Here is a 22,231-nt window from a genome sequence, read left to right as displayed (position 1 = left end):
TGTTATCTTGTGACCACACGATAACGTACGATACTACCAGGGTGATTTCATCTATGGGCTTTACTCTCAGATATCAAGACCTTTTTCACTTTAGTACATGCACAGAAGGAAAAAAGCAAATAAGGAAATGAAATGCTTTTCTTATCTCGAGCTGAAGCATTTCCTATGTCACACACATGCTTAAAATTGCCTCCTCTCCAGTGCTGGGGATATTATTTCCTGGCTCTTTATAGGAATTATGGCACAGTCTATCAATATTTTGTTTTATATGTGATTAATATGCATAACTTGCACAACTGATTCTACACACAGCGTTTACAATAAACTGCACTTCTGAAAATTCAACAAGCTAATCGAGTCCCACAACCAGGACACTGAGGATAAAGCAATAACAACAAGCAACTAAACGCTATTTTTTCCATTAAAATAAAGTGCCACTACTATGACCACCAGCCGGATTACGGCTACATTATTGCATGACAAAGATACACACATTAACTACAGTTTGGATGTTTTTCTTATTTATTCAAAAGCTAGAGGATGACAAAAAGGGTTAAAATGTTTTATGCCAGCTATTTATTACATGAACAAATACTTAATCCAAAGGGACTTGTTTTACTAGCCCCTCTGTCCAAAAACCACACACCCATTAGTTTTTATACACAAATGTTTATTTCTCAAATAAACTTCCCCTTTCAACACAAGGAATGAAATCTAAATCTTCATAAAGATGAATCCAAAACAAAATCCCTCCAGTACACTTTAATCACTGTTTTCTTGGTCACTACTGGCTTTAACTGTTTAACATCAAAAAACAAGGACATATTTAAAAAATCATGCTACTGGATTCCTAGCGCTGCCTCTGACCAGCTCTATACTGATCGCCAATATTTTAAAATTTTACATCATCGAATCTGAAGCATTTAATTGAATAACAACTGTGCATTAAACACAAACAACTGAACAAGAAGATTATAAGATGTAATCGAGTTCGTAACGAATATAGGTGTTCTTTTCATCGTTATAGATCCTTGGATAATGAGATATCAGAGCATCCTGTGATCCGATGTAGATCGAATTATAGATCTTCCAATAAACATCCCTGACTTTCCTGGCAGGGTGAAACAAACCCTGGAAAACAGAATGCAACAAAATTTATTAAAACTTAAGGTCTAGTTACTAAAGTTATTGAATTCAACCAAGTTTTGCACAATAAGCATTTAAAAAAGGAATTACAGTAACTAACACCACTTTTAAGAAAGAATGTATGCTAAATACGCCATTCTCGATTTTTGGGACTATCTAAACCAGCTATGTATTATTTAGAGGCAGGTTTTCTTATATTTTTTTCTGCAGGGAGAAATTCCACTGGATGTATTTCTAGTTTTGACTTCTTCTTTTAAAATAAAAACTAAAACCCAATGCAGGGTAATTGTCTGGAACCGAGTCTGATCTTTGGCTCTGCTAATTGTGATTTGTAGAGAGAACTAGATATGAAAACATGAGATAAGCTATTACTAAACCTTAAAAAAAAAAAAGGCGGAAAGCTCTAGAAAAAGCATTTCTAAATAATAATATACTAGTAGTATTTGCAAAAAATACACAGTGCAAGAGACTTCCTTCACCTTCCTACTGATGTCAGTACCTTCACGCTGAGGCACCCCCCCACATTAAAAAAAAATATATCTGCAAATAATTAATGAAATGCTGTCACATCTTCTCCACATTTTCCTGCCACGTGCACATTTAAAGAAGCTCAAGTGCCTGGTGTTGATGTAATTGTGTAGACTCACAGAATCCCAGAATGTCAGGGGTTGGAAGGGCCCTGGAAAGCTCATCCAGTGCAATCCCCCCATGGAGCAGGAACACCCAGATGAGGTTACACAGGAAGGTGTCCAGGCGGGTTGGAATGTCTGCACAGAAGGAGACTCCACAACCTCCCTGGGCAGCCTGGGCCAGGCTCTGGTACCCTCACCAGGAAGAAGTTTCTTCTCATCTTTAAGTGGAACCTCCTGTGTTCCAGTTTGCACCCATTGCCCCTTGTCCTATCATTGGTTGTCACCCAGAAGAGCCTGGCTCCATCCTCCTGACACTCACCCTTTCCATACTGATCCCCATGAATGAGGTCACCCCTCAGTCTCCTCTTGTCCAGCTCCAGAGCCCCAGCTCCCTCAGCCTTTCCTCACACGGGAGATGCTCCACTCCCTTCAGCATCTTTGTTGCCCTACGCTGGACTCTCTCCAGCTGTTCCCTGTCCTGCTGGAACTGAGGGGCCACAACTGGACACAATATTCCAGGTGTGGTCTCCCCAGGGCAGAGCAGAGGGGCAGGAGAACCTCTCTGACCTACTGACCACCCCCTTCTAACCCACCCCAGGTCCCATTGGCCTTCCTGGCCACAAGGGCCCAGTGCTGGCTCATGGTCACCCTGCTGTCCCCAAGGACCCCCAGGTCCGTTTCCCCTACACTGCTAATAGGTCATTCCCCAACTTATACTCTGAGCAAAGCGCTTTTTTCTAGTGCTTCACTCTTACACAGTTTTAAATGTCTTACTGTTTTTCTTCGCTAACGACAAATAACATTGATTTAATATTGTCTATCCTCTTGTTTATTTATCTCACTCGTTACTTGTTCTGATAACCCCTTGCACTATTAATTTACTCGCCAGTCATTAATTTGGGAGTTACTTCAAAATTTGGGAGATACTTACATTAAGTCAGAATGCCAGGCCACTGTAGCCAATTTCTATTCTAAGTTACCTACTACTTCTCTGCGAGTTCCTCTATGTATTCAGCTATCTCACAATACCCAAATATCTGTTTGTTGCTTATTTCAATTATTGAAGTCCTTGGTACAGAACGCCATGTTTAAAGAACACTTTAAAGAGGCAAAAGCCAGACTCCTTTCCTTTGCTGAAAACCATTTTCAATTGAATTTTTTATCTCCTGGAAAGACATCCTGCTTGATAATTTGTGTCTCTGCTATTGTGGCAGACACGGGGATGTACCTGTAAACAATACTGCAACATTCTGCAGGGCCCGATGGCGACTCTGAGACCCTCCAGAGCTCCCATCACGGCTTGGATGACGTGAGGAGAGGTTTCAAACACATTAGGCCAGACGTAATTTAACAAATGATTAAGAGAATCTTCACAGCCGAACCCATAAACACCAAGAGACATGTGTTGCACCACGGCACTGGCTGTTTGTCTGTGCACAAGATCCCTGCAAAGAGAAGAGCGCTCTGTTAAGAAAGTATATTTAGAAGCAATGTGATTGGATAAGCATAGTGTTTCCTTTCAAGTAACACTTTTTTGAAAGTACTAGTATACACTTTTATTCCATATTTACTGACGGCAATAGGCAGAGTAACGAAAATCAGTAAATTTAAAAACATGGAGTTTCCTGACAAATTACTGCACTCTAATTCCGCAGCAAAAATATTAACAATAGAAATTATCAAAAGCTGTTTGAATTTAAGAATTCTTGACTCACTTAAGATGCTTGTATCATTTCAATCCTCGAAAGTATTAGTAAAATAGGAGTATATAATCTGAATTATTTGCAGACATTGGCTTCAAAATTAGGCTGATCACATTTTTAGCAAACAAGGACAACATGCATATTTGCTATTGTTAAGACCCAGCTACATACTTATAAAATATGACTATGGCCAACTGTATCATGAGTAGAAAGAAGCCCACTCACCTGTCCATTAAAGCATCTTCAAGCAACGGCGTAACGGCATAAATATAATCTTTCCCCATCTCTCCAATGTATTCAAACAGGAAAGAAAGAGATTTTAACACCCCATTCTGGACATTCAGCTCTGGAACTCTGTATTCGTTCATGAGTGCGGGCAGCACTGTGAAAGGTGAGCACGTTTCAGCTACAATAGCAATCGCTACTGTAGTACATACTCTGTTCTGCCTTTCCTGTACTTTCAAGTTGTTTAGCAGTGTAGCCAACACATCGTGAGGTCTGGAAGAGATAACACGCATGTCAACAGATTCAGTGAGGATTTGGTTAAAGTTAGTTGAGTTTCAGACAGCAAGCGGCTTAGTCCTTAGAAAAAGAAAAATTAGATAACTGGGAAACAACAGAAAGCACAAAACTTTAAAACAGTTTAAGCAACTACATGATCTTATTTTCATAGCCAACATTTTTTATTTTCTCTAGATTTAGGTTTTTTCCTGCCTTCTGTTCTGCCTCTCGTGAACTCTGGAGGACAGGAGTAGCCTCCCCACTGTTACTCTGATCCCACAGCTAAGTACAAACTTGTATAAAACCACACACATTGACAGAGACGGGCAATGTCCCGTAGAGATAAGCGCAGTTATGACATTCTATGGTTGCTTGCTGGATCTGCATTAAGTCAGTAAATGGTCACTTATTTAAGAATATGCATAAAGATGGGAATTGTATTTCATTCTACAAATTACTAGCTTGCATTATCACCTTTGCAAATCCATGCAAGTACTGATTTGGGGAAAAATAACAGAAGATAGATTATTTCAAGAAGAGTTTGAAGAATACAGACAGAGTCTAAATGCGTATCACAGTATCATAAATTCATGAGACAAACAGATCTTACTACCAAATTATACTCTAACATTTAAACATTTAGTTCAAAAGTACAGCACTCTGTCTTAATGACGAATAGGTGACTGCGTTCTACAAAGTGAGTAAAATCAAGTCTACACATTCAACATGCTAAATGTAGAGAAGTTTGAATATTTCTCACCAGAAAACTCAGAATTATCACTATGTGTGTAGAAGTGGATAAGTATCAGACCAACTTACCCAATAGCTTTCGCAATATAACCAAAAGTGTTCACTGTGGCTCTTCGGATGGCTTTCTTGTGAGCTTTTAATAATTCCAGCAGTTCAAAGCAGATCCTCATCCATTCTCTTGCAGAAACATATTCTGCACCTCTGAAAGAAAAGTTACCTCTTCAGTGATGTTCAAGTTTTTAAATAAAACCACAGAAACTGCAGCACCTATTCATTTGCTATCAGAGGGAGACTGCTTAAGTAAGCTCCTTAATTAGGTATTTGTTCACATTAGACCTTCACTGGTTAAGTTTACTCAAAACTTATTCTATTGTGTGCATTCCGAATTTGCACAAATGGACAACTACAAAGCATTTGCAAAACAACATAATTAAAATACGTTCAGACCATCTGCTAAGTATCTCATCTTAAACTTTATACGCAACTTAAGAAATGTCACGAGATATGATAATAAATACCCAGATGCCAAATCTGATACTCAACTTTAGCTTTTGCCACAATAATTATCCACACAGAGGGTCAAATACGTGATCTCCGGTCAGCTTACCTGTCTGCAATGCGCCCAACAAGATCAATACAGTTTTCCTGGACTTTCTCATGTCTGTTCTTCAAAATAGGCGTAAGCCTTGGCAGCAGATCTTTGATCGGTGGTGTCATCTTGTGCATACCTAGTGAATTCAGAGAGGCATATTTAGTTTTATAATGCCTTTTAATTTTGCTCTTGAACAGGCATGAAATCCATACACAAACATACCTATAACGTTCACAATAGCCTTAAGTGCTCCGAGTATGCTGCCCAGTACTTCGGGATATTCTTCACCCAGGTACTCATACAACACAACACCCAAGTGTCCCATCAGTTTTTCCTGCAACCAAGTAAAAAGATTCAGAAGTTAAATTTCTCTTCTCTCGCATTACTATGACATAGTAAAACAAATTTGGTCAAAGTGGATACAATACCTCTTGACAAGTCTTCATGACAACTGCGGTACGAGAGATCAGGTCAGCGGCCTGCTGCCTAACTTTGGCCGATTTGTTGTTCAAACGCCACAGAACTGTACCACAGATTTGTGGCAAGTAGGGTTTCACTCTTTTGCCTAGAGCATTGACCACTGTGCCAAACCCGTTCAGCATCACAGAATCCTGGGTGTAAAAACAAAAGAAAATCAGATCAAAACAATGCAACGTTTTCATTAAACTTGTCATCATCTAAAACTGCTATTGAAATACTAACATTGCAGAGCTAGCTTCTAGATTTCACTGATTTGAGCACTGACATCTAAAAATTATTCTAAAAATCTAACTTAGAAGCATCCATTTTTGTGTGATTAACAGTGAGCTACATTACAAATACTAAACACCCTTGGCCATACCTCTGTGGTCTGTTCCTGAAAGGCGTACAAGATGCCATCTATAAGCTGTTCTTCTAGTTTATGATCGATGTCGGCAGCCCCCAGATTTCCCATTATCTTCTCAATTGTTTCCATGACCATTTTTCTGTACTGCTCAGCCTCATCTTTAAGATCATCCACAATTCTAGAGATAATTTCTGCTGCTCCAACTTTATTTGCCAGCTCCACAGTTGTATCAACCAACTGAAATATACAAATGTTAAGTGAGCAAAACATTGTTAAAATCTACTTTCTATATCTTGAATATACTTTTCCCTACCCTGAAGAGGAGAAACAGCATGTGACGTACACTACGAAAAACTGTTTTTACCTTTAGAAATCACACAATGTTTTAAACACCACAAATGGGGTGAAGTACCCCACCTTACAACTGATGTAGGCTCATTCACAGATGTCTGATAGCCTCCCAAGAACTCATGAATCTTCTGGCTACGCAACTTCTAAATCGCTAGTCCATATAAAATTCAGTTTCAGGACACAGACAAAATTAAGCATCTAGCCTGAATGAACGTTCTAATCTGAATTTTGTTGTCCTGTAAATAATTTTCCAGTCAAAGAAACGAAAATACCTGTCTGTAATTTCTTCTGTCCAATGCCATTCGGTGCTGCCAGAAATGTTTGAAAAAAGGTGGCAAGATTTCTGTTTTAATGTAGTTTGATTCAACACCATCCGTACCACAACACTGCTTTACCACCTGGCAGGAAAGAAAAAAACCAACTATTTTAATTCTGTGTAAGGTTTCGCTTGTAGGGTTTTTTTGCTTGCTTAAGAAAAGGAAAAACATACATATTCAATATTAATGTTAAACAGTCATTCTGACACACCTTCAACACGATTTTTTTCATCTCTTCATCAGGAGACTGGAACTCTCTGATAAGGATGAGCATGACTTCTCTGGTATAGTAGTTTGCGTACTCGGCATCCATGAGTGGAATCAGGTAACCAATAGCCTTCAAAAAGGCAGCCAAACCCTAGTGAAATGCAGAAATAGGTCTCTAGTGAGTTACAGAATGTAGATATCCACGTCAGTTCAAACTAAAGAAAGTATTTTAGATATACCTTTCCTCTGTGTTGACGTATACCCTTCCATAAAGGCTTCAGAACAGAATCAAATGACTCAATGCCATAGGGAGTAGCTGCCTCAGCCAAAGCAGCAATAGCCAAAGCACTGATGGTGCGAACTTTCTGCTGCTCATCCACCAGACCTGCAAGAGAGTAGTGTTTAGTACCACATCTTGCGATTCAAGTTCAAAACAGCAAAAATATAGGGGCAGTATAAGAGATTAACTTATTTTCAGGAGAAATGAACCACTATTCCTCTTTCATAGTTCAGCCAAAGTCTCTTGGTGTCAGAAGACCCCACAAAACAAGGACCTTACTAACACTGTGCCTCACTGGGGTATGAAAATTTTTCTAAATATGAAGCGAATAAAATAGACTTTGCCTGGTAAAGCAGAACTTACCATGTTCAATGATTTCAACCAAGCTCCTGAGATGAGGCAAGATAGCACAACCCATAAGAATTGCAATTTGCTGTACAATCTTGATGCCAGTATGCCTGGCCTGCCACGATTTTTTGCTTTTGCAGACAGCTTTCAAGAAGGGCAACAGAGAAGGGATGCCCAAGGCAGAGGCAACGACAGCAAAGGCGCGGGCTGTTGTATTTCGGACATATTCATCCATATTATCAATATCAGGTCGCATTGTGGAGATCATTGTTGCCAAACCAGCAGCCTGAAGGAAAAACATGAAAAACATACCAAATGGAATTAAATGTGCTGTTCATAAATCTTCTGCCATGCCTATAAACAGGAGTTAGCTAAGTGTAAGCTAACTCAGTGTCTTAATGAAGGATGGAACTTTACCTTAGCCAAGTTGGAAATAATTTCTCTGCCTTCCACTCTAGCATAGTAATCTTCATCAATCAGCAGGGGTTCAATGACGACAAGGATCTGAAAGAGATAAATTAATATTTCTTTTCATTAATACTGTTAGTATTTCTGGCTCTACTAGATTCCATAGAATCATTTTGGTTGGAAGAAACCCTCAGAATCATCAAGTCCAACCATAACCTAACTCTAGCACCATGGAGCAGAGACGATTACATAGACCCAAGCTTAAAGCTTTATGACGACTGGAAAAAATATAATAATAAAAAAATCTATTATGCTTTTTCTTGAGCTCTTTGTCTCTAAAGGACCTGGCCTGGAGATTCTACCTAAATCACATAAGATCCCCTTCCCACCCCTATGCGTGCACGTTTCATTTTTACATCCTGCTACATACCATAAAGCCCACACTTCAATCACACCACAGGCAGTTAAAACATACACTTCTCCTAGCAATGATCAGAAAAAAGCAAATCAAAGATGAAACCGTAAACTGCAACAGACCTTGTGCACATACGGTCGGACCAAGTCATCCAGTTTGTAAAGAATTCTGTCGATGACTTTGACAAGTAAGTGACGCTCCTGATCTTCAAGCGTTGGTGACATCAGCAGAGGCAGAATCTGATTAAATAGTGGCCCCGCTCCAAATTCTCGAGCTTTATCAGTAATTTGTCGCAATGCAGCCTAAAAAAGCCCAAACAGCCTCAGTTAAACTAAGGAAACAACATCAAACAACTACAAAACAGGTAGATATTAACCAAGTTAAAATGTAATTCACTGTAACCACAGGCTTCAAAATACTTGCTCCTGCCACTGCAAAACTCTACTCCAAACAATTTTATGCTGATCTGTTTAAAAACGAATGCATGAAATGAAACATGCTGATGTTAGCTACGAAAAGTATGCTCCTGGTCTCATATTAGGAATGGCTCCATCTGAAAAGTAGCTTCCACAGCCCTTACTTGCGGGTAGGCAGCTTGGAGCTACGGTCAATTCAGAGCAAAACTGTGCAGAAAAGACTGCCAACGTATTGTGGAACGTGTAAGGTTGAAACTTAAATAAGAGCTACACCGCTAATTTAAAAGTAAGAAGCAAAATCCAGAAAGTTACGAAGCCTTGTAACCAAAACACGCTATAAATCTAGTTTCTCATAATCATAAAATAAATAAAAGCCATATACTATTGAGTGACTTACATTACTATATGAAGAGCAGCAATATTAAATTACATAGAATGACAAAAAGCCACAGAATAGGAAGAGAGCACTAAACAGATAAAGTTTAGTAGGTTATCTTAAAGAGAATCCCACGGACAACTGAAACTAAACATAGAAACAAATGTATATTTTTAAAAACTGAAATTACATAAATGCATCTGATGATTCATCTTACCTTTCTCATGGGAGGTGTGCCATTCTTTATTTTCAGAAGTAATTTCATTATTTTTCTCTCCTTCTGTTCTTCAGGGCTCAGAGTTGATTCATCCACATCAACCTAGAAATAATTGCAGACAAATAAACAGGTATTCAAAGGAAAAAACTTCAGGAAACTTTAATCAGCATGAGTGAAATCTCACTTACCAGTAGTTTATCGAAGTATTGGATATCATCTGGTTTTAGGAATGGAAGATTGCCAGATGGCTGGTCATTAACACTCTTCATAGTCCGGTCTTCGGTCTGCATGTGGAATCCAGTCATCCCCCCCAAAGGTGTGGGAGTTGCTGTGAGCTTGCGGGCTGGAGTGCGAATGGGTACGTAACCAGCTGGTGGGGGGAGAACCTATGCAACAAAGAGCAAAATTCATCTTATCACAACAGATATAAAAAAAGGAAGGGATCAAACACAAAACATTACTAAATTTCTACCTTCCATTTTATCTGTTTGGGGATTTGTGCGAGTGTTATTGCATATATTAGATTCCATGGTCACAGCAATATAAATTCACCAAGACTGTCCGTAATTCATGCTTATTCTGTATTGACGATATTTCAGAACAAAACTCACTTCTGCTGCTGAGAGTCTGGCTAATAAACTTGGAAGTCTCTTTATAAAATATTAAAGAAGCACTTCAGTCTCTGTATCAACACAGCATACTTGCCAATTCAATTTGTGACACTATGACTTATTATTTTTATCAGTCCACTCAGCTCATTTCTGGCCTTGACAGGCGTTCACAACATTGAGAAGCAGAATAACAACTGGCCCTTGAGATCACCTTTAGTTCTCCCTTTCTAAAGGAGCTACAACGAATCAGTAACCAAATTAAACAAGCATCTACAAGAAATAATCAATACTTAATGCGAAACATTCTACTTCTGGGACAACACAGAAAACAAACTGAACACCACAACCTGGTCTGCTACATTTTAATCCAGATGAATTACCTTATATCCTTCTGGAAACATAGCATCCAATTCTTCATCAGAAAGCGGTCTGTTTCTCTCATCAATCTCCCTTTCCCACCGCCAAGCCTGCAGCTGTTCAGGGGTCATGCTCATGATATGACCTATATTAAAAAACAAAGAAAGTTTTAAAATAAAATCTTCTGTATGCAAAAGATGACTTGTTTGCTAAAGGTTAAGTGTTCTCTTGAGCCAAAGTTTCCATAGGACTTGTAATCTGTATCCTATCAAACTTCCAGAGAGCCTTTTATCTATTTTTTACCAACTAAACTGCACAGGAGCAGACATGTAACCTTGTATTGATTCCCCGCTCCAGAGCTGAGTTGCTGTGGGCATTAAAAATGGCAAACTGTGTGTATACTGATTGCTTTCGTACAGGCAGGAGAACACGTTAGGCAGAGCCTGTTTCAAAACACTATATAAAGGTAAATGGTTCATTTCCACAAGACAGCGAAGCCAGAAGGGACTGGGCTCACCTGGTGTAGGGGTTGCCATGTTCATAGCTGGGGTGCCAATGGGTGTTTTGCCAGGCGTCAGAACAGGGGTGCTGCCGCCCATCTGGCTGGCAGGGGTTTCGTCCCATCGTGACTTTCTTTTACTTGCTCCTGGGGTTGGTGTCTCCCCAATGGAGTCACCACCTCTATCCGTACGAGGTGTCTCAGCCCAGCCACTGCCATGTCCCGGAGTATCTAAGGAAAAAACACAACTACTGTAGAAAGAACTAGAGAAATCCATTTTCAATATCTACACAAATCAACAGGTAAACAAATACACCAGACAAAAAAGTAAAGACTACTTTGGTCTTCAGTGAATATTGAAAACACACATGCATTACACTAAAAACATCAAAGAGAACTTCATTTTATGAAAAAGAGCAAGTCATCTCCTTGCTGAAACTTAGCTTAAAAAGATAGAATTCTAAAAAATACAAGAGAACTCAGATATTCTAGAAATTGGACAAAGTACTCCATGCACTCTCTCAATAAAAGCATTATGGAACAATGGTGTTTCATTGTTCCCAGCCACGTGAGCTTTATTCCAATTAGGCAGGTGAGAAAATGCTTCCAAAGCTTGTTTGAACGCTAACCTCTTCAAAAAAATTCAACCGTTCAAAAACACCACACACAAACGTATCACAAAAAACAATTCAACATCAGCTCCTTTACACATTAAAATCCCAACCCGCAGCAGTCACTAGATATACCACAAAACTTCAATTCCATTTTTGAGCCCAGGTGTTTTCAAAGGGACAAGTTAAGCTTTAACAGGCAGAATTCAATTCTACGAACTCAGACAAAACCGTCACGCCAGCCACTAGATGTCAGAATACAATCACTTCTTGCCTAGCTTCTCAATCTATTGTTTCCTTCAGGTGAAAAAATCCTATACAATTAACCATTCAAAATTTAGGCGCTTTCCAGTTTGCCGTAAATACCTCTTTCTGTTTTAGGCGTCTCATCCCATCGATTTTTACGTGCGCTGGAAGTGGCCCCTCCATGGCCCGGTGTTGCATGACCAGGTGTGTCCCGGCCAGGTGTTGCGGCTCCTGCTGGTGTGTGACTGGGAGTCGGATCCCAGATTTTTGAGCCTGGGGTGGCACCAGGAGTTTCGCTGCCCTTTGCACGGCCTGGCGTTTCGTCCCATCGCAGAGATGGTGTATGTCCAGGAGTCTGTACCACACAAACCACAAAGTATTAATAACTCTCATAGTATCCAGTAAAAGTCTGCTAGTTACTGTTTCTTAGTAGAGTAACAAACTTCTGAAATTCCAGGGGATTAGCATTAATAATGTCTTCTGTAGATAGGCTGATGCACACTAGGATTCTTACCTCTGCTTGATCCCAGCTGGATAATTTTTTAGGTGTGGCACCAGGAGTCTGATCAGCTGTCTGATCCCAACGCCGTTTGCGTTTTGAAGGCGGCTGAGATGCGGCTCCATTGACGACTTTAAGCTCTCCAGCTTTAGCTTTTTCAGCTAGTTGTTGCCTAATTTCCCTCTATTCAAGGGCACAAAAAGACGAACATAAGAAACAGATTTCTAAAGAAGGCCTCTTCAGATTATACTTTCAAAGGAGATTTTTCAGCTGCATCTTATCTTTTTGTGCTTCCCTTAGAGGTTTTGCTCAAACAACATGCGATTAGCTACTGTTTTAATTTCAAGTTCACTGATCTTCAAATTCTTCTATAGTGACAGAGCAGCTATGTGTTTGGAGGGCTTGTTCTCAAATTGATGTCTTATAAAATTCATTACTACAAGAAATGCAAACTCATGGGGAATTTTGAGTGCCATCAGTTTCTGTCACCTACATGTATACCTTAAAAAACAAATTCCACTTCAGTAAGTTAAAGGTGGACAAGTTCAAAAATGGGTTAATGTGAGTTATACCCCATAACATAAACCCTGAAATTCTATTTAAAATCCTGAGATGACATTGTTAAATCAGCACGCTAACCCAGACTTTTTTCACTTATCAATGGGTCCATGAACAGTAAGACTGCCAAAATTATGAACTAATTCCTCAGTTAAGGTAAGTCAAGTAGGGTAAATCAATATAAATCTACAGAGGCCACTGGAACTACAAGATCTTGCTGCAAGAAACAAGATAGCATTGTAGGTATCACACAAGAAATTTGATTGTACTACCAATATCTTACCTATTAAATGAATTTTTAATAGCCATGAATAAAGTGTGTACTTTAAAAAAAATATTTAAAACCAAATGTCAACCTTAAACCTATTCTTAGTACTGTAATATATGTTGTAAATGCTTCAACTAAAGCCTTTTAAAACCTTCCTGGATCCCCTTTACACAGAGCTCGCAAAAGCAAACATCTGTCACTGAATCCCCCTCAGTGACTGTTAGTTTGTGTCTCTCATCCTCTGAAAGAAAACAAAGAACAAAAGGTCTACGTGCTATTAAACAAACAAAACAGATTAAAATATGTTGAGACTATTTCTCCCTCCACTCTTTAGGTATTATATAGAACAGATGCTTTTCAAAACTTTCATCCTTTAAATACTACTGACTTTGAACACGTGAAAAAACAGGATTTTCCAAAGGAAAAGACTTATAAGTCAAGGAAAAAAGTCAGACTTTCCATTCCCACTTTCTCAACATGCTTTCAAAGGCTATAAAATGCAACAAAGTGGAAAACCCTTCCCACACACACCTCTTCTTTGGTTAAGTGCTGTTCACGCATAACATCCATGTACGTTCTGGCATTCATTTTAGGATCTGGTGTCTTCCCTCCTGCAGAAGAGAACAGCAACAGGAATGGAGCACAATGAGTACAGGATAAGCAGAAACTATTGCCTTTTTCTATTGTCCTGCTCTAATATTATATTATTCTGTGATCGTTTAATTTTACTTTTTGATTGAAAATTTTAAAAATTACATGTATCTTACGTTTATTCAGTTTGCTGATCAATTTAACCTGTTTGAACACAAACATAACTACTGCAGTTTCAAACAAATATTTTAAAGACGATATAAATGATAAAATGACAACACAGTTAAGAGTCTTCAGAAGTGATGGGTTCCTGGGTTGCTAATCCGGAATACGTACACTTTCGTGCCTTTGTGTCCATCAGCAGTTCTGACTTCAAGCAGCAGAATAGAAGCCTAGAAAATTATCTCTTTACCATTAGTAACACTTTGGAAAGATATTTATATTCAAAACATTACCTTGTGTAAGCTGTTCAATCCTAGCTGTATCTGACTATAACTAACTAGTGCATACCTACGTAATGTTTAAAATGTTTTAGCATAAGGACCCATTTAGAAGTTTGACAGATCTGGAGACCTCTCCCAGATTTTTCTAGAGTCATATTGTAAAAGGGCTTCACTAATAAACAAAACAAAAACCCCCAATAAACTGTTTGATGGCACTTTCCCCCTCTCCTCAAGGTACAGCTGTGATTGGGAGCTGGATGCAATACCATACACATACCACCACAAAGATACTCACAGGTAATGGGGTTTCTATACCATATGTTGGTTTATGCTGTGTATCTTGAGTTAACTAAACTTTTAAATACTTTACAAGAAGCCCAACTTTATAAAAATAAGACAAGAAAACCACTTTTCTTTTAGCAAAATGTGCAGATTTGCTATACAAGTGGTATAGCATTCTGGTTTAGGGAAAAAACGATAAACTTCTGAAACATTTCTATGCTGGAGATGATTGCCCAATTGGCTGTGTCACTCTGACACTAGCTTTGATAGGACTTTCCTTTGGAATACTTTTTCACCATAATCTACACAGGATGTGTTGAACTGCACCCTTAAGAATGCAGACAGGACTGGCATATAGCAGTACTGCTGTAGGAAAGAAATTAAGGACAGTTAGTATGGGCCTGTGAATTCTGACAATACATGTTTATAGCAAGTACAATTAAGCAAGTAAAATAATTAATATCCCTATTAATTCATGCAGGCTGAAATTCTAATTTGTAAAACCTGCAAAATAGCTGCGAATTTTAAGCCAACAGGCACCTTATTGCCACACGTGAAACTCATCTGAAGAAAGTTTGTCGGACCCACTATACCCCTTTTCCTGACTTGCATTCCAAAATTATCAGAACAGACTTGAACTATTAATAGTATCAAAGTCTTATATCTGCTTTTGTTTCTTTTATCTATACCACCTAAGTTTACATAGGATGGTAAGAATTAGGTGCTCTATTTTGAGAACTAGCATTTCAAAAGCAGTAACCCTGTAAATCTACGACTTGGAATGAAAACTTTCAAGATACTGAAAGAATCTGAGCACTCAATACACAAGTTGTTCAAAGTATAATGCACAACCCAAAACAAAATGAAAAGAGAAACCTTTAACCCTTTGTGTTTCTATGGCAATGGCTCATTATTTTCTTGTCCTTCTACCTGGAAAGAAAACTTGTATTATAAAGATGAAGAATATGGGATCTAGGTTTTCAACCAAATCTCTATAAAAAGGGGATGTTTAAAACAAAACTAAGTTTATAAGCATGCCAACAGAAATCAAAGGGCTAAAGACAATTAAAGACAACAAAGATCAAAGGGTATAGGAAAGTCAAAATGAATTACCATCTGCAAAAGGATCAAGACGCTCAGGGGAAATTATCATCATCCGCCTGTGCTTTTTGTACTCATCTTCCCGATCCGCAATCTTCTGAGGGCGGTGTTCTGCAAAAGGATCATACTAAAAACAAACAAAAAAAGCTGCTTAGTTACAGATGTAAGAAGAACAATATGAAAAGTGTCTGGTGACTGTAAGCCTGTGTTCATTTTCAGTATTACTAAAAAGACCTACTTTATTTTAATCTCAACTATATAGGAATGTCAAAATACTATGTTAATATAAATTTTACTTCTGTAACTGCAATTTTACCTTTTTTTCTAAACACAGAATGTCTTATGAAATAACTTGTGACAAGAATTCACTATTTTAAGAAGTTTATTCACCTGTTACCAAAGCATTTCATGCTGTCAACCCTTCCCCTTCTTTTTGCATGGGGACTCAACACTTCCTCATAAGCTTTTAAATTTCACAGAAAGATACTCCAGGAATATAAAACCTAAGTGATTATATTTTATTTACAAGAATAAATTAGGATGTACCTGTTCAGTAGACTGGGGTATGTCATTAAGCAACGCCACTGGAGCATGGTACCCTGGCTTCTTCTGGCCAAGCAAACTTGTAGAGGGGTAGTCATCATCATCCTGGCAGTAAAAAGACATGGTAAATTTGTCATATTGATACTGTAGATAAAATAATGTCCACTTAACATACTGCGGTCATAGAAAAGATGAAAATGGACAAATAAAATCGTTAATTCCAAATTTTAGCAAGCTTTTCCATATAGTTTGCTTCATTACTCCCAAACTGCTGAATCCAATAAACCTCCTCACATCACTAAAACGGTAACTTTTTCCTCTACAAGACTCAAGTGTTGTGCAATACGCTAGAGTTAATCAAGTATGCTATCCACATTAGTGATACAAAAAGTCTCTATTTCATATTGGCGCTAGTCAGCATGTGAAAACTGGTGCACAGAAATTCAGAGTCTTTTTTCTTAAAAGTCATCTAGATATAGGTCAAAACTTCAGTAAATAACCCTATAAAAAGCTTCAGAAACAGTGAAAAACTCAGAAATATATTAATGCCGATTTAGTTATAGCTTCTCAATCACAATGTCAATCATAGTGTGCTATCTATTTCCTCGTATTAGCAGCCAGTTTGTATGCAATAATTTAAAGCAATCCAAAAGAAAAACTGGTTTTAAAACTACGAACTGATTTCACTGACAACCTGCAATAGAAATTTTTAATCAAGGAACTTTTAGAATTGCATAAATGACACATAGTAAGTAACGTAAAAAATGTCATATAGTACTAAATTGAACATAACAATCTTCCTTCCTCACAAAAATATAATTAACTCAATGTAATATGTAGTTGCCTACGTATTTATGGTCAGAACTGTAGTTTCTGACTGCTCCTGCAACTGAAAATGTGGTCAAATGTTTAACGCTAGAAGTTAATATAAAGTAATCTTACAAGCAAGATAGGTAAGGAGAATATAATACAGTGAAAAAGCCAATTCTCAAAAAATGCTTTGAAATTTGAAACAAAGTAGAAACAGAAATCTTAAAATAGTCACTTAAATTCGTTGGCCCAAGTTTTATTGTAATTTTTTTGTACCATTATTTTTCATCTTGGCAGCAACAACAGAACAAGGTTAACTCTTCCAGTCAAGGCTAACACTGATTAAGTAGCAGGCCATAATGTTTTGCCTTCTCTTAGGCCTACATGTCTTTCAAAGCACAATTCACAAAGTACAAGCCAGACTTGGAGCTTATGGACTTCCCAGATAAGACATATTTGGTCCATTATGGCTTTAACAACAATAACTGCTTTTACTTCAGCAACTGCTGTTAAAAATTACTCAAATTCCAATATACTTAGAACACATGCGCGAAATAAGCAAATACTCAAAATCACTTACATCTTCCAATTCAGTTGCTGCAATAGAAGTGACGTATCCAGCAAACCTGCTGTCACTGCCACCATAGATTTCTTGATCGTAATATCCTGTGGAATCGAGGCCTACTCCTTGGGCTTCATCAAGAGCAGGCTTCTTCCCTTGAATTTCTCGAATTTGCGCTTCAATATCTAAGGTAAAGACAAAACCAAAATCATGTCTTTTTACACAGACATACAAAATGTAACATTCATGTTACTGAGGACAACAAACTGAGCTCTTCACTCAATTTTAAAGATTATCTCTAAAGAAATAAACAAATAAAACACATAAAACTACGACATTATGTTTATAAGCAGATTTTCCTCAAGTTGTAATATTATTCAGCACAGACAACTTCAATTGTATGGCCTGAAGCAAACTATTCAAACTCACTATCTTCCAGAGATAGCAGAGAAGGTAATTTACACCACAGCAATATTTCTCAACACTACATTAACCCTTTCTCAACACTACATTAACCCTTTCTCAACAAAGGCAATCCTCTCATGACAAAAGCCTTTCAAAATGTTACCACCAATTAACAAGCCAATGTTGTTAATTAAAGCAAATCAGTTCAAAAGAGCTACCATGCGAGTTGTCAAATCTCAGAATGTCTAATAAAACAACACTGGACTGTGTTATCTAACGGATTGCAAAGCTGTATTACCTTTGAATGTACGAAAAAGCAACCCTCTGATATGCCACTGCATACCAAGTTAGCAAAAATTTTTACAAGGACCAGTTTCTTCTCACTCTGGCAGCTCAAATGTTATTTACTCATCACTATTCCCGCTTATTCCAACAAGACTAATGGGAGCTTTGTCATTCTTTTAACGTATCAGCGTCTGACTCTAATCAACTCTGGTGGCAACCTCTGACCTCAGAAATTTTGTACTTTCAGAAAAACACATTAACTTGTTAACCCAGGAAACAAGGAACCAAATTAAACCATCCTTTCCTCCTACTTGTTCTAATGTAACATGAAAATAAGTTACAGTAATTCAACTGTATTCAACTAATTTAATTGTGATATAGGTATACTAAGGCACAGCTAACTCCATGAAAACTGTTACTGTTTCCATCTGAATCTTATTTGATTCAACAGATATTTAAAGATAATTACATGTATGACGTGAATTTCAGGAGATCAAGCAATTAATTTCCATGGCCAAAAGAACAGCCAAGAGTTGCACTTCGTGGCTGAAGGAATACCAAGGACCACACCTGGACTATACTGTCTCCAAAGTCCCTTCTAATGTCATCGATTCTGTGACTCACCCTTTCCCATCTGAAGTGGTATTGCCTGCTACACTAACTTGAGGGAAAATTGCCAATTTACAACACGGCAGGAAATTCTCTTCACAAATAGTCTTAAATCTTGACTACTCACTAGTTTTCTACTATTGTTGCTCATTCCTCTTTATCAGGACAAACACATTTCACAAGGTTTTCCCACTGAGATACCTTGCAAAAGACACTATACAACATCTGCTAAGAAACCTGGCAAAAATTAAGATTAGAATACTCTTTTTTTTTTTTTTTTTAGGTAAACTTACTGCTAATCTGTGTTATTAGACCCAAGATGTAAATTGGGGGGCGGGGTTTAGTTTTGGTGGTTTTTATTTTTTAAATGTTTGAAAGAATTGGTTAGTTTAAAAGTAAATGGTCAGCCCTGTAAACTCCAGGAGCTGAACTCAAGGCTGGGTCCTTTTCTTATCACAAATCGCCACTAATATATGTAAAACCAACAAACAAACATTTGACGTCCCCCCCAAAAGCACTAGATGTAAAAAGTCTGCAGCCAGAGATTGCTAGATTAAAAAGCATCACATATTTAGCTGGAAAAGATTATTTTTACATTAAAAATGTGTTTCCCTTCCTTTGACAACTCACACTTTCTTGAAAAAGCTCACGCCCTACTTCACAAGGCACTTAAATACAAATCAAATTAAGAAAGAGTAATCACGTGGCTTAAAAACACGTTGTGTAAAGCAAAGTACTTGTTTGATGACTTTGTCAACCAGGACACAAACAGAAACTTCAATCAAAGACACAGAAACTGTAAAGGCAATGGGATTTTTTTTATGGGGATGGGAGGATAATATCCCACTGATCATTCCTTTTTCTATATTTTACTCTATTTAATACATTTTGGTATTTTGAAAGAAGTAACTTTAACATGCACAGTTGATTTGAAACATATGATTAATTTTGAATATTATTAAAGCCAACATATTTAAAACCGAACTCCCTGGAAATCTATCTCACAGCCAGATCATTATAGTATTTCTCAAAATATATACTCCATTACCATACACGCAGTTCTACTTGCAACATTTGGAGTATAAAATATTACTCAGCAAGAAGAAAGAAGCATCAGTCTCTCTGCTGAAGTAGCATTTTACAGCATAAAGAGTTTCTGGGTTTTCATGCCTTATCATATTTTTGCACATTTAGCTTGCGCTGGGCAGCTTCACTTCTAGCGACCTTAGCACTCTCATACATGTTAGGTCTCTCTATTATGTTTGGAGATCTCTTAGTCCATTTCTGAGCAAGAAAAAAAATGATGCAAATTGAGAACCACTTTGGACAGCATTCAAAACTCAGGCATTTCTTCGAGGCTTTATAAGCTGCCATTTAAAACTTGACTCCTCAGCTTAACAAAAGAGTTTCCCCTTAAGCTACCCAACTGAAACAGTCCCAAAACATTTCAAGACCTCTTTCAAGTTGTGTCTTGAACACATCAATCAACAAGTATTTAATAAACAGTACAAGTATGTGAAAAATCAGCTAAAACTATTTAGTAACAAACTACTCAATTTGGAAAATCAGCCAGGAACTGAAAAAAGACAGAACTCAGAAAAACAAAACAAGATGTTCAGCTAATACCTTCATGTTGTGAAGGACAGCAATACATGATCACACCCAGTTACACATAATTTATTATTTAACTACATACAATCCCCCCCTTTAAAACCCGTTCTGATTCAACACATGCAACCCGAAGCATGTCAATGTTAACATTAAATTCAGTGGGGCATTATTTGCTTCAATAAATAAGCTATTTTGGGGGTTTGGTTTGGGCTTTTTTCATGCGGTTTTTTTTTTTTCTTTTTTTAATTTTGTGTGTGTGTGGCTTATTTTTTATTTTTTTTAATCCGCTATTTTATTATTAAAAGCTCTTTACATAATAGGACAGGCAGAGCACTGTGATGGGTAACACTCACTTGGGTAGTATCTCACACAATTCTTATCCATGTCACAGTATATAAAAAAAATACAATTCTATAAAAATGTTCTGGAACGTGAGAAAGTAAAATCAGATTAAAGATTTAAAAAAAAAAAAAAAAAGTGAATGGAACAGTTTAAGCTTTTCTTCCTCTGTAAACCCAAACCAGGTCTGCGGTGCTAAACACTACGTTGACCTCACTTCCGCAGGAGATGACACCTTTGAGTTTTTCTCGGTGCAAAACTTACCGTCCCCAAAGGCGATGAATATCTGGGTGCCCTGCCTACCTCACAGCGTACAACGACTGTCCAGAGGTAGTTTTTTCATGACTGAATTACAGATGTAAATTTACATAAAACACAGCAGATCATTTATCATGCACATAAACATGAATAAAATCCCAAGAGCAAAAAAAAATATTATTTGCCTGAAGATATTTAGGAGCAGGGCAAGCTTTGTCCAGGAAAGCTTCGATTCATGCTGCAAGGAGCTGGAAGCAGCGGTGAAAACAGCCACACAGCACCTCTGAAAATAACATACTACGCAGGAGAGTCCTCGCTCATTAAACCGCTCAGAGACCAGTTTTCCCCGGGGAACAGCAAGAGATCTCGGTGCTCAACCGGCAGCTGAAATGCTTGAGACCTCCCGCTGTTTTTTTCCCTCCTTCAGAGCACTTTTCTCAGTGAGCCCCACGTCGCTCAGAAAAGCTCGGGCCGCGGAGGCTTTCAGCGAGCAACCCCCCCCGCCCGGCCTCCGCTTCACCGCGGACACAGCCCGAAGGGCTCGGTCAAGAGAATAACCGCGTGGTATCAACGTTTCGAGTCAGGCCTCGCCCCCCACGGCCCCGTCCCCCCAGCCCCTGCCCGCGAGCGGCGGCCCCGGCCATGGCGGTGCCACCAGCACAGACGCCATTACAAACAGGCCCGGCCCGGCCCGCCCGCCGCGGGGAGAGCCCGCCCGGCCCCCGCCCGCCGAGCCCGGCCTGGCGCTGCCCGGATTCGAGGAAAAACACAACCTAAAAACAAAGGCCGAGGGCGCCGGGGCAGGAAGCGCCGCTGCGGGTTATATTTTTTTCAGACTTTTTACCTTCATGGGTCTTGGCGATCTTCGCCATTTTGTCCACAGCGAACAACGCCGAGGCGGAACTGGCGCGGCCTCGCCACTTCCGCTACAAGGGGGAAGGCCGAGAGCACAGTGCGCAAGCGCAGCTGCAGAGTGCCCCCCCTCAAGCTGGCGCTTTGCGCAAGCGCAGTGACCGCAGCGAACAGCCGTCACTTAGTCGGCTGCGCAGTCCTCCGGACCGGGGCCTAAGCCCCGCCCACTTCGCGATGGATGGCGCAGTTAACCAATGAGGGCGCGGCTGAGCGGCAGGGAGGCGGGCACTGTTCAGGCGCTCCGGCCCCACTGCGCTTGCGCACTCGGCTGTGTTTGTTTTAATCTGAGCAGAGTCCCTGGCCCGGTACCAACACGTGAGTGGCGACATAACAGAATAAAGCAGTG

The 22,231-nt window shown here is 38.9% G+C and overlaps 1 protein-coding gene across 8 annotated transcripts; it reads right to left on the bottom strand.

Moving 5' to 3' along the window:
* Positions 1–653: 653 nt before the first annotated feature.
* On the bottom strand, positions 654–21,910 carry SF3B1 (splicing factor 3b subunit 1). 8 transcript variants are annotated; one of them, XM_082055637.1, is made up of 25 exons: positions 21,818–21,910; positions 17,485–17,651; positions 16,098–16,199; positions 15,564–15,678; positions 13,666–13,745; positions 12,324–12,491; positions 11,930–12,164; positions 10,971–11,183; positions 10,477–10,598; positions 9,674–9,871; positions 9,486–9,587; positions 8,599–8,778; positions 8,071–8,157; positions 7,669–7,939; positions 7,265–7,410; positions 7,030–7,176; positions 6,774–6,899; positions 6,166–6,387; positions 5,753–5,935; positions 5,547–5,658; positions 5,340–5,460; positions 4,802–4,933; positions 3,707–3,979; positions 3,007–3,223; positions 654–1,131 (listed from the first exon to the last, which is right to left on the bottom strand). In XM_082055637.1, exons 1-25 carry the CDS (start codon positions 21,843–21,845, stop codon positions 973–975), a joined length of 3,906 nt encoding a protein of 1,301 aa, XP_081911763.1. In that variant the 5' UTR covers positions 21,846–21,910; the 3' UTR covers positions 654–972. The 8 variants fall into 8 exon arrangements, 2 of the variants coding, with proteins under 2 accessions (XP_081911763.1, XP_081911764.1); XM_082055638.1 differs by lacking the exons at positions 15,564–15,678; positions 16,098–16,199; positions 17,485–17,651; positions 21,818–21,910 and adding an exon at positions 14,062–15,335; XR_014184322.1 differs by lacking the exons at positions 654–1,131; positions 3,007–3,223; positions 3,707–3,979; ... (14 more) ...; positions 10,971–11,183; positions 11,930–12,164 and adding an exon at positions 15,327–15,380 and having other exon boundaries at positions 12,422–12,491; positions 13,666–14,816.
* Positions 21,911–22,231: the final 321 nt, after the last annotated feature.

This window comes from Streptopelia decaocto, assembly GCF_964273445.1.
Source record: "Streptopelia decaocto genome assembly, chromosome: 6".
Classification (NCBI taxonomy): Eukaryota; Metazoa; Chordata; class Aves; order Columbiformes; family Columbidae; genus Streptopelia; species Streptopelia decaocto.
The sequence above is the reverse complement of the archived record's forward strand: the minus strand, read 5'-3'. Positions and strand labels throughout refer to the sequence as shown.

Coding starts and splice junctions, on each gene's coding strand:
- SF3B1 (XM_082055637.1), bottom strand. CDS start 21,845: ATGGCGAAGATCGCCAAGACCCATGAAG. Junction 11,184..11,929: donor GACGCCTAAAACAGAAAGAG/GTATTTACGGCA, acceptor TTTTTTCCTTAG/ATACTCCGGGACATGGCAGT. Junction 9,588..9,673: donor AATACTTCGATAAACTACTG/GTAAGTGAGATT, acceptor AATTATTTCTAG/GTTGATGTGGATGAATCAAC.